The sequence below is a fragment of the Prunus dulcis genome, chromosome 1 (assembly GCF_902201215.1).
Source record: "Prunus dulcis chromosome 1, ALMONDv2, whole genome shotgun sequence".
Lineage (NCBI taxonomy): Eukaryota > Viridiplantae > Streptophyta > Magnoliopsida > Rosales > Rosaceae > Prunus > Prunus dulcis.
The window spans coordinates 2,195,699-2,206,965 of NC_047650.1; the positions used below are offsets into that span (position 1 = coordinate 2,195,699).

Genomic DNA, 11,267 nt, shown 5'->3' on the forward strand with positions numbered 1-11,267 from the left:
AAGTTTCCTCCGGTCTTCAAGTCTCGAAGTCGGTCATTCACGAGCTTCTCAACGTCCTCTGCACACATTGCTAGTTTGTTACGCTGGCGACCTCCACGGGATTGACTGACTTCCTCATTGTCCTCCGAGGGTCGACCTTCTCGCCTGCGCTGCCTAGTTGGAGTGTTGGTGGACTGCGCCTGCGAAAGATTCTCTGTAGCTTGTCGACGAGAATTGGTTCTTCGAGAGTGAGTAACGGAGCGTCTTTCCTCATGGTCCTCATTGTGAGGGTTATCCAACTGGCCTCCCTGGGGGCCTAGCCTTTCGAGAACGCTTCTCTGCGAGTAGACAGCTGAACGCCTTTCTTCGCGATCCTCGTTGCGATGGTTGTTTGGCTGACCTCCTTGGGGGCCTAGCCTTTGATGTACATTTCCCTGCGGGCCCAAGCGGGCACGGACGTCGAGTCGTCCACCAGCGCATTCGTCCAGCCTTCTCTCCTCGCCCGGTTGTCCAAGGCCAAGGTTTTGAGCAAAGCCTATTTGGTTGATGAGCTGCCTCATTAGATTGCTTTGGTCGTCCATTCTCTGAGCTAGCTGGTCAACTCTTAGATTAAGGTCTGCTTGACTTCGTGGATCGGGAGGAGAGAAGTGTGTGGAGCCCAACTGCACACGGGCTAGGTTTTCATTGGAGGTGTATGCAGGAGCGTGCGTCGCGCGTGGAGGCAATGGAGGGAATGCTTGGAGTTGCTCCAAGACCGGCCCTAGGTCGGCGGTGGTAACGAGTCCACCTTGATGGGAAGTTCCACCATGTTCGGCGGCGGTGGCCGGTGCGGTGGTGAGAGGTGGCGGTGCCACCATGTCGATCGCGGGATCGTGGGTGGAGTGGCTTTGGGCCGTCGCGGATCTAGCCATCGCGGCGGCTTTGCCTCTCGTGTTCATGCTTCCAACCATGGTTGTTTGGAAGGCTTCGGTGGATTGGAAAATAGGAGGAACGGATTCCTTGAGCACGCGTTGAGTATAACTCGTGCTCTCAATGAAAGCACCAATTTGTGGGAGCAAATTTCCCCACGAGAATATTCGGTTCGAAAGATTCCCCTTTCTTCTTCGCCGCCTCTTTCTCCCTGCAAAATAGAACAAATAAGAGGACCACACCCGGGGGGTGTTGGCCAAAGGCCCTCCGATGCCTAAGTCAGTTCAATCGATCCGTAGAGAAACGATAGCTAAAATAGGGTACGGGATGTGTTTATAATATAAATTGGGTGGCCGGAGCCTTATGTAAAAGAGAGAGAGAAAAGAGGTGGCTAGGGTTTGAGAGGAATTTTCTGTAGAGATTTTAGTAGTAATTCTGACGTACCTCAACCCTTGTGTGTGGCTATGCTTTTATAGTGGTCTCGGAGGCTAGGGTTTCAGAGGAATAATTCCGTAGATGGAAGGGAATTATTCCTCCCCTTTTTGGGATTGATTTGATTAATTAGGGATTTGATTTATTAGGGTAAATCAAATCCCTAATTGTGGTAGGTATCAAATCAAATCCCGATTCAATTAGGTAACTCCTCATTTAATTGGGGATCGTGGTAATTAACCAAATCAAATCTCAACCTAATTAGGTAACATTCAATTTAATTGGATAATTCCCAATTAAATTGAGTAACTCCCAATTATGTTGATTAATTCCCAATTTGGTCAAATAATCCCCAAATGGTAAGAATTATTTGACATAGGATTTGATTTAATTAGGTTCCCACACTGCTTAAGTCACATTTTCTTGTTATATTTGGTTTTTGACATTCCTCTTGTTATACATGAATAATCCCTACCATATAATTAAACCAATGAATTAAATAACAGTCCATCAAAACAAAGATACATTCGGATTATTTTTTGTTTTTCTTATGAAACTTAAAAGAGTTTCTATAGGCTTCCTTTGGATTTAGAAGTCATTATGAGCCCCGCACACATCTACAGTTGAAAGTCGCCCACCTGCGCTGTGGAAGCGCCACCCTTACCAATAGCTACTGTGTCGGGATCATTAGGACATTGCCTAAAAATATACCCCTTGAAGTCCTTCGTATATAATCTTTAATTGACTACAATTCCTAGTTTCAGCTGCAGATAGCCCTTCATGTACACAAAAAATATCCAACGAAAAAAATTTCAGAAAAATCATGTACATAAGACGTCAAGCAGAACCCCCCCTCCCCACTCTTCATTTTGCATAACAAAATTCAAACAAAGGCCAGGAATGAATAAATGCCTAAAACTACAAGCCTAGCATTGTTTTTCTCTTCACTTGTTCTCTCAAATCTTCTTCAGATGGAAGCTTGCCATTGCCCTTTGAGGTCGCAGACCACCATGCCTTCAGCTCATCCTGCAACATATGATGGGGGTGTAACCAGCAAGAAAACAGAACAAAGGTGATAAGAAAATTTAAAACATCTTCACACGCATTTGCTAGGGCGAATACAGATCCTGTTATGACAGAACCCTTGTTAAAGTGACACAATCACATAGAGCATGAACTTATGTAATTTGGCATACAACTTGAAAGAATTAAAGCTAGCATACAACCAAACCCAATTGGCAGCAAGGCTTAACATTCCTAATATGGGAATACCCTCAACACACCCTCTCATATGTGGGGCCACAAAAGCCAAACACATGACAGACTAGGTGACGTGGAATACATATGACTATTGACCTGACATGTAGATTGCCTCCTCTAATAACCTAAGAATTACAGCGTCAAACTCAAAACCAATCGGCAATGACAATGCTAGACTTAATATGGGCTAAACCGCCAACCCAGAATACCACATGCCAAGAAGACAATGGGCTTTACATAGTCAACATCAATGAAATGTAAGCATGTTTACAAGTTACAACCATGAAGCCCAAAAAATTGGAGGAATCTAATTGATCAAACTAATAGTTGGAATGCATAGAGGGCCATACACTGCGAGTTGAATCAAGTGGTTAGAAACTGAGATTATAATTACCTCAAGGAAATCATGGTTTGACACATATTGGCTCTTGACCAAACATTTGATTCCCCCAACAACAACAGCTATAGAGTCCACATTCTGTGGACAAGTCTCTCTCTGAGAACCTGTGAGTTAAGAGAAAGAAAAACGAACGACGAAAACAGAGAAGAAACCTTAGCTTAGTTATCAAATCTTCTTCCTGATTTAATAAATATATTCAAATCTTCTTCCTTGTCTATGGATTATCTATAAAGTTAGTAGGGAAGCAAAAATTAAATTCTAGTTATACCAGTTATGCAAGACACATAGTATCCAGTTCCCCCAAGTCCTTCTTCCCACTTCCCAAGCCGCAGGCGCAGGAAAAACCCCTCAAGTTGTGAGAGTGACGTATGGGAATTCATCCATCTGATTCCAGAAAATACAAATTACACATTAGAAGAAGATTAAATACTCAAGAAAAAGAAGCTATTCAAGCTCTAACTTAGATAAAAGACTCAAGGAAAAAGCTGCATAAGTGTTCCTTTTAGTTGTACTGAGTTCTATTTATTTACTCTTGGTCAGATTTTTCTAAGGTTCACAACAATATCTACTGGAGTCGGTAGATCAAGTCTTATTAATTAGGTAATTCAGCCACTTGTAAGTGAATACAGGGACCCACCCAATTTCTTCACATACTAAGTTTCAAAGAACATGCCATCAGAATCCAATGGTTTATTGACTAATTCACCTCATCTTATAAGTTCTTAAAAGTGTTGCTTGGTAGAATTGTAATTCACTATCAATATTCTTACAACTACAATCCAAAATTTCTACTTTGTATTCACCCAAAAAATAAAACTTCTATCCTCTTGTCGGTTTCCTTCAAAGATTTTACATCATCTACACAAGATAGAAGAAGCCTTGTCCAGTCAACCGATCAAAAACTCTATTGAGGATCTGCTTGTCTAAAACGTGCCTGTTGTTAAATTTCTATGACCAAAAATTTTGAGAGCACAATTATCTTAGGGTGAATAAATTCATAACCCGAAGGCCCCAAAATAATCCATATATTTTTTCAAAACCTTAAGAGGCATAAGCCAATTACCAGAGCTCATACGAAGTGTGATTTAACAAACTACATTATATATGCAAGAAAAATTCCTCTAAAAATATTCGACAAGAAAATATAATTTACTATTGAGGGGCCAGTTTGTATGCTCTACTTACTTCACGACATCTGTGCGAGACAAGCGAAGCCTTCTTACAGAGTCAAAGATTCCTTTCGGTACATCTGAAATCTGTGCATTGACAAACTTTGACAAGGGCATTAGCTTATTTTCCCCCAGGCTTGAAGAACTATATTCCTTAACTGAATTTGGATGAGATCTCATTTTCTTCGAGACTATCATCTTATTCGTCTTCCAACTCAAATTAAGATCTGCCTCTATTCTTGAATCATCCTCATCAAATAATGTATGAGCAACAGAAGATTGAAATTCACTCTCCTTACCAGTTAGGAGCTTCGCATCATTTCTTGAATTGTGCTTCGTTTCACTCTGACTGCAGTAATAATCTAAACAAGAAACATTACAATCCAATTGAGATTCTCCCATTGAGGGCGCATTAGGACATGCTGTGGCCCAATGACTGCATTGAGAACATCTAATGCAGAAAGAAGGCAAATGTTCAGCTCCATTATAAGACTTGCATTTACTGAGTAATTCCTGAAGTTCAGTGTCTCTTATCTCTGAACACTCTCGTAAATGGTGACCTTTTCTGCCACAAAAGAAACAGGTCATGTTTCCATAGGCGGCATTACCTGTTGCACCAGATGGGGTGATGTGTTTAAGAGCATCCAATCTCCTAGCAAAAGATGAAGCCATTGCTTCTGAACCTCTGAATTTAGGGGAAGGAAAGATAGGGTTGAATTTGGACAAGGACTTTTGATCATTCTGGCCTTTATTATTGAAAGCAGATGAGCCCTCATTGTCAGCCGCACAATTCTGCGGATCATTACCAATGAAAATAACTAAATCTTCAGCAGACTGCTCCTTGTCCCCCACATTTTTGCGGTCATCGGAGCACTCAAGAACTCCGTCAGTACTCTGGATGTATCGATTTAAGATTAATGATGGAGCAGGTGTTTTTTGAGTAAATCGAGTTATCCACAAGCTTTCCAGAAGGGCACTTCTACGACCAAATTTATCAGTTGTCTTCCCTTCAGATTGTAGGCTAGATTCAACATCCTCTACACTCTTTTTCTTGCGTTTACCCAGAGAAGAGTTAGAGCTAGCTCTGTCTTTCTTTTTATGAAACCGAAAGTTGCATGGATTCTTTTCCTCTGCATAGATAGTGTTGCCTTTCTCCTGAATACCTGCTGCTTTTTCAGATGAACTCTTAGATCGGGCTGCTGAACGTACTTCATTTCCAGATGAAGATTTTTTGAACTTCCCAACTGAAAGCAAAACTCTGCTTAAATTGATTTTCTCCCCATGAAAGGCTTTTGGAGTGGTATTTGACTCAAGTTCTGCTGATATTTCTCCTATTTGATGATTGTCATTCAACATCCTTGCTTCTTGCTGCTCTGCCTTTGGGCAATACAAGGACTGAAAAATTGACTGGAAACCGATATTTTTTAATCCAGCATCTTGGTTCTTGTTGCATGTGATAAGCTTCTTATCAGAATGCGCATGTCCATGATCAGGATGTGCAAGTGTAAGAGCAAGAGAAGGTGCCTCATCTTGCATTGATTTTGAAAACCCCTTCACCATGCTGGACATCCAATTCATGAAGGAGCTATCTTGTCTGATATAGGATATGCAAGTCGGCGTTTCTTGAATTTGCTTTCTGAATCTTTTACTCCCAACAATGAACTCATCTTCAAAGTTCCATCTCTTCTTTCCTAATGAAAACAACCCTGCACTATTACAGCTCTCAACACTCTCATGGCTATCATCCTCATCTTCTGACATTCTTCCATTAAGATCTCCATAAGATAACGCTTTTTCTTTGCCTTTCCATTGATGTTTATGGATTTTACTGTTAGTTAGAGAGTCTTTAACCAGAACAGATTTGTTTCCAGGAAGCATTTCCACATCCTGCTCAAACCTGTCTTTAACCCCTGGGGAAGATTCTAATCCTAAAATCTGACTCTCTGCACCATAAGCATGTTCACTTTTGAGATTTTGTAAATCATTCTCAGCAGTTATCTCCATTTTTTCCAAAGGCCTTCTGCCTTGGGGCCTTTGATTCTCCACTGGAGCACCCGAAGCTTTACTTTCATTCACTGGGTGAACTTCAGAGGTCGAAACAAGATCCATTTCCATTTTCTGATTGCCAACATCAGCATGTCTGTCTCCACCATCAGGATCCCCCAATAATGGTTCATTTTGTTCCACAAAAGGTAGTATTTGATCTGATTCAATTAACAAGATATCAGCCCCTTCTCTGTCAACATTACCTGGAGGTGTATAATCAAATCAATAACATGATATATGTAAAACACATAAAAAGTCTGTGTTTCAGGCAAGGCAACATAGACTGAAAGAACGGCTCAGGATCTGATTTTTCCCCGGAGCCCCTAGTGAAAGTAACCAATTTTAAAGCAATTTGAACATTAGCTGCTAGAGCTTTCTAAATTCATCTACCGAATTTACTTTGCCATACTGAAAATGAGAATAGCAGGACGCACCTGACAATGTTGGAAAATCTTTTTCTCTGGTCTCCGGTATTTCATCTACTTGGAAATTGACTGGAGTGCAAATTCCCTCCTGATTATATGGAACAGCTACTTCCACTGCTGCTTTAACTTCCTCCACATTACCACCAGTTCCTGCAAATAGGAGTTCCTCAATAATTCTGGCAACAATTTCCCCCATGAAATAAATGAACAAACAAGAAACATAAGAAAATCCTACTACAAATTTATCGTTCTACAACTCAACAAACCTTCTTATGCTTAAGAAAGTTAGGCCTACTGAACTCCCGAATACATAGGACTTAATATACCTAACAGAACTATCCTCACCCGTCTCATGTTCACAACTTGACCCACATGCAGGCATGATGCCAGCGTCGCTTGTGGGAGACATCGTCATATCTCTACAGGCAACTTCACTCCTTAAATGCGATGATGTTTGTGGTGTTATAAAATTCTCTTCATCAATAGGCTTGTCAGTAGAAGACCTCCAGCCTGTATTGCTTTGTGGTGGTGAAAGAGTGACATTGCTTGGACCTGCATCCTAGAAAAGTAAGATTTTTTTATTGGAAAAGCTGGAATCAGCTCATTTCAGACTCATACCTTTGTCTTTAGACCAAACTAATTCTGACAGGGGCTCAGCGGCCACAAATGTCATGTGTATCCTCGAACCTGCATTTGCACCTGCACCTGAAACACCACGCAATATTCTCTGAATGCACTGATTCGAATATCCCAGAGCAAGTCCTAAATCAGTCCCAGGTTCTATGTTCTCATTGTCCACATCCATTTTTAGCTTGATTAACTCTATTGTAAGCTATCCTGAAACTCCAAAAGGAACCAAGTTAGTCTTTTTTCATCATGCTAAGCATGCAAACTATGACTACAAGACTATAATTATCAGTTTTCATTAAAGTTCCAGGCTTATAATAAAAGATATGTGATGAACCAACCTTTAAAATTCTAGTTTGAAAATCATGGGCACAACAAGTAAAGGCTATCCTATAAATATGTAAGAAAATGTAATCCCCTACAGAAATGAGGCACATTATAGCTAGAAAGTAACTATCCTTTCTCACAGAACAAAAATGGGATAAAACATTAGTACATCACAAGTCCCGCCATTAGCCACATTATGAAGTATAAGTCCTTGCCTTTGTTAAGAGAAGGTTGTTTTGACAATTAAATATGTATTGCTTGAAGCACATGCAACCTTTCTGACACCTGTATGAGATAGATGTAACCTACACATCAATCTGTCTCAGCAATGAGGATTCTTAACCGCAAATCAGAGGGATTGGCAGTTGAAAGCCATAGAATTCTATTACCTGTGATATTAATAAAATCTTTAATTAGGTTTCAAAATTTATTCATATATAGTGTTTTTTTAGGAATTTGATTAAATGCTTCTATATTTGAATTAAAAGATATAATTGACGAAGAAATGATGAAAAAAAATATTGTTCGACAACAATTGAATCTGAAAAGCTTAAGCTGTTATGGAATTGGCCAACAATGTATATCAAGCTAACACCCTCCCCCACGTGTAGCCTCATCCTGCACGTGGAGAGGCAGAGAGACCTATAGGTGCAGCCCCACCCTGCACCTTGCAAACCAACAAAGAAGTGGGGAATAAGGATTGGAGATTTTGAACCCAATAACTCCTGCAAACCATAGCTTTTATACAAGGTTAGACAACCATTGAACCCCAAGCTTAAACTGTTAGGGAATGGACCAACATGTATGTAAGGCTAACAAATTTATTACTGAGAAGGTAAGAACAATGGAAAGCACACGAGGCAAATTTGAAAACACACCATGATAAATTTGTGTTTAAGAGTTGAGAATTACACCGAGAAGTTGTTTAGCACAAAGGGATTAGCATATCTAAGTAGCCAGTTCCCTCTGACCCAAACACGTGCAGAAACTAAAATTGCACACTGCTGAAGATCTTTCTGTAAGAACAAAACAAAGAGCATGAAAACACTGCTCACAAAGTTGACCTCTTCTTATATATAATTCTGTATGACACTAGCCCTGATAACAGAATCTGCTATATATATTAAGTTTCGGGTTCTTCGTCACAACTATTTTCCGTTCTTTTTGCTAGGTGAAACAAAAGTAATGGTCTTCATATCTTGACCATAGCTAATAATAATAAGGGTGGGTTTCCAATGGTCATAAATGGACTAAAGGTTAGTCCTTTTCTATGCCAGAAAAAACCCAGTTCTTTTTAATCAACCACAATGAAATATCAATGGCATAACGGTTGCACTCACAAGATTAGAATTTTATGCCAAAAAAGAAAATACACTCTATTTCTCAGTTGCAATTATTCTGAGGTCATATTATCTGAAAATATAACAGAAGCTTGAGATAAACTTTGAAAACAACATGAAATTTTAATATGAGTTGAACTGACTTCTTGATTCTTCATGACAAAACTCCACAAGACGATTCTTTCCCCTTTGCATGTGCTTACAACAGTGTGTTCAAATGGTAATCTCAACCTTTCTTTTGTTAACTTATACAAAATCAACACGAATTTATGAACCAAAACAAAAACAAAAACAAAACCAAGTTCGAATTACATATGTGATCAGAAATTTGCAAAACAATAACATGGGGTTGAAGAATTGAAGTAGCACCGAAACAACAATTGAGAAAAACCCAAAATAGAAAAAGCATTTATAGTGAAGACCCATGTACCTGTTGTCCATTGAATCCATAAATTCTTCTCAAATATGCCACAGAGAGAGAGAGAGAGAGAGAGAGAGAGTTGAGTCTTAAAACAGATGGAGAAAGTGGCAGAGAAGGGGTTGCAGCTGAAGCAAAAGAATGCCTGCCATGCGTCCTTGAAGCACAGAGTTACATGAAGCTCTAACCTTTTACTTAGATTCTGAGGGATGAGGTTCAGGGACTGCCACGTGGACCCACTGCATGCCAACGACACTTCTGGAAGAGTCACTATATCTGTCCAGCTCCAGTAAAAGCAGCATAACTTGTAAAGGCATATACAGTCCACATTTACAAAGGGAAGTCCACAACAAAAATATTAAAAATGGTAAGAATTTACCAATGAAATAAAAAAGTGGAGTTGGGTTCTGAAAATTTTTGGTACAAGAGAAGAGAGATGTTCATGTTTGTTGGCAGTGCATGCAATGTAGATGCAGCTTTACTGACTTTGACTCAAAGGACAAACAGGAGTCGATTTCATTTTGCCCTTTTCTGTTTTCACTTCTAAATCAGAAACTTTATTTGTGTCGCTTAGCCACTAATAGAAAATATATACCCAGTAGGCCTTTTTAATTTTTTATTTATTTAGGACTTTTCTTATCAAGAAATACGATAATTATTAAACTCACACATATTACACAGATATTAAAACTTGAACTCAAAATCTTATCTGAGAGAGTAATTGCTCTAAATCACTAACACTAGTGGGTCCTCTACCCCATCAACTCTAATTGCCATAGATTTGGTTTACAATAATTAAGAACCTAAAAATATGTTAAAATCACATTCTCAAGTCAAGACCGAAATATCTTTTTATAAGATAAAAAATAATTGGTAATTCGTGGGGTTCAAAACCTCCAAAAACCAAATAACTAAGAAAGATAGGAGACACGGAATGACTACGAGATCAAATAATCAATCCAATTCTTAATTCTTAAGGTATTTAATTATGAACTATGACCAGAAAATTACATGCATTTGAAATTTTTACAGCACTTGATTATACTTGCGGTGGCATCTATAATTGGTAATTTGTGAGTATCGTTTATACTAAAAAAACTGACAGATGGAGGTACACCAATCTTCCATTGTACAGCAGGTGAGGACAACAGTTCTTTAACCCTACAAGAATGAGGCTGCCAACTGTTATTCAAGGCCAACTTTTAGGATAAAAATGAAAAGGATACTGCATAAGGCCATCTCCAGACAGATATAGCCCTAAAATAATATAAAACTTATCTTTAGTTATGGGTTAAACAAAATTTTGGCCAAATTTGGCCCTTTAACCCTCCAACCGGGCCACATGTAGCCCAACTTTGGCCTATGCCAAATTTTTTGTGGGTCTCATGCATGTGCTTTTGAAAAAGATAAATTATCAAGTGCGAGCAAGAGCATGAATCATCTCGTGCAAATGCATATCCAACAGCCAACATTAAAAGCGCTGACATCATCAATGATGACTGGAGATTACCTAACATTAAGGTCACCATAAACTCCACAATTATGGAAGGCAGCGGCTTTTGACAAGGACTTCCCAATATAATTAGATCCTAACATGCAATTAGTAGGTTAAACCTGAACCAATTCTTGTTATAAAATAAAAAATTAAGGGTTCATTTGATAATCATTTCAATTTTAGGTTTTAGATATAATTTTTTGTGCTAGAGTAACAAAAGTGAAAACAAAAACTAAAAACTGAAATCTATTTGAAATTGTTTTCACTTTAATTACTACTCCCTCTCATCCTCACTTTCATTCTTACTTTCATTTTTCTCTATACTCTAATATAAAAAAATACAAAATACAAAATACAAAAAATTTAAATGATTATCAAACGGACCATAAATTAATTCATTTTTACAGGGTTTATGAACAAGTTATATTCAGCAAATCCTA

The 11,267-nt window shown here is 38.9% G+C and overlaps 1 protein-coding gene across 4 annotated transcripts; it reads right to left on the bottom strand.

The window, feature by feature from the left end:
• Nucleotides 1-1,830: 1,830 nt before the first annotated feature.
• LOC117634162 lies at nt 1,831-9,412 on the bottom strand. Of its 4 annotated transcripts, none has more exons than XM_034368124.1 (9): nt 9,345-9,402; nt 7,884-7,963; nt 7,239-7,457; nt 6,966-7,172; nt 6,630-6,770; nt 4,166-6,398; nt 3,249-3,364; nt 2,975-3,084; nt 1,831-2,346 (listed from the first exon to the last, which is right to left on the bottom strand). In XM_034368124.1, the coding sequence occupies exons 3-9, from the start codon at nt 7,423-7,425 to the stop codon at nt 2,239-2,241; spliced, it is 3,102 nt and encodes a 1,033-aa protein (XP_034224015.1). In that variant the 5' UTR covers nt 7,426-7,457; nt 7,884-7,963; nt 9,345-9,402; the 3' UTR covers nt 1,831-2,238. The 4 variants fall into 4 exon arrangements, with proteins under 4 accessions (XP_034224015.1, XP_034224030.1, XP_034224007.1 ...); XM_034368139.1 differs by having other exon boundaries at nt 4,166-6,353; nt 7,790-7,963; XM_034368116.1 differs by having other exon boundaries at nt 7,790-7,963.
• Between the last annotated feature and the right edge of the window lie 1,855 nt (nt 9,413-11,267).

Coding starts and splice junctions, on each gene's coding strand:
- LOC117634162 (XM_034368131.1), bottom strand. CDS start 7,425: ATGGATGTGGACAATGAGAACATAGAACCTGGGACTGATTTAGGACTT. Junction 6,771..6,965: donor AAGTTGTGAACATGAGACGG/GTGAGGATAGTT, acceptor TCCTATTTGCAG/GAACTGGTGGTAATGTGGAG. Junction 6,399..6,629: donor AGATTTTCCAACATTGTCAG/GTGCGTCCTGCT, acceptor ATACACCTCCAG/GTAATGTTGACAGAGAAGGG.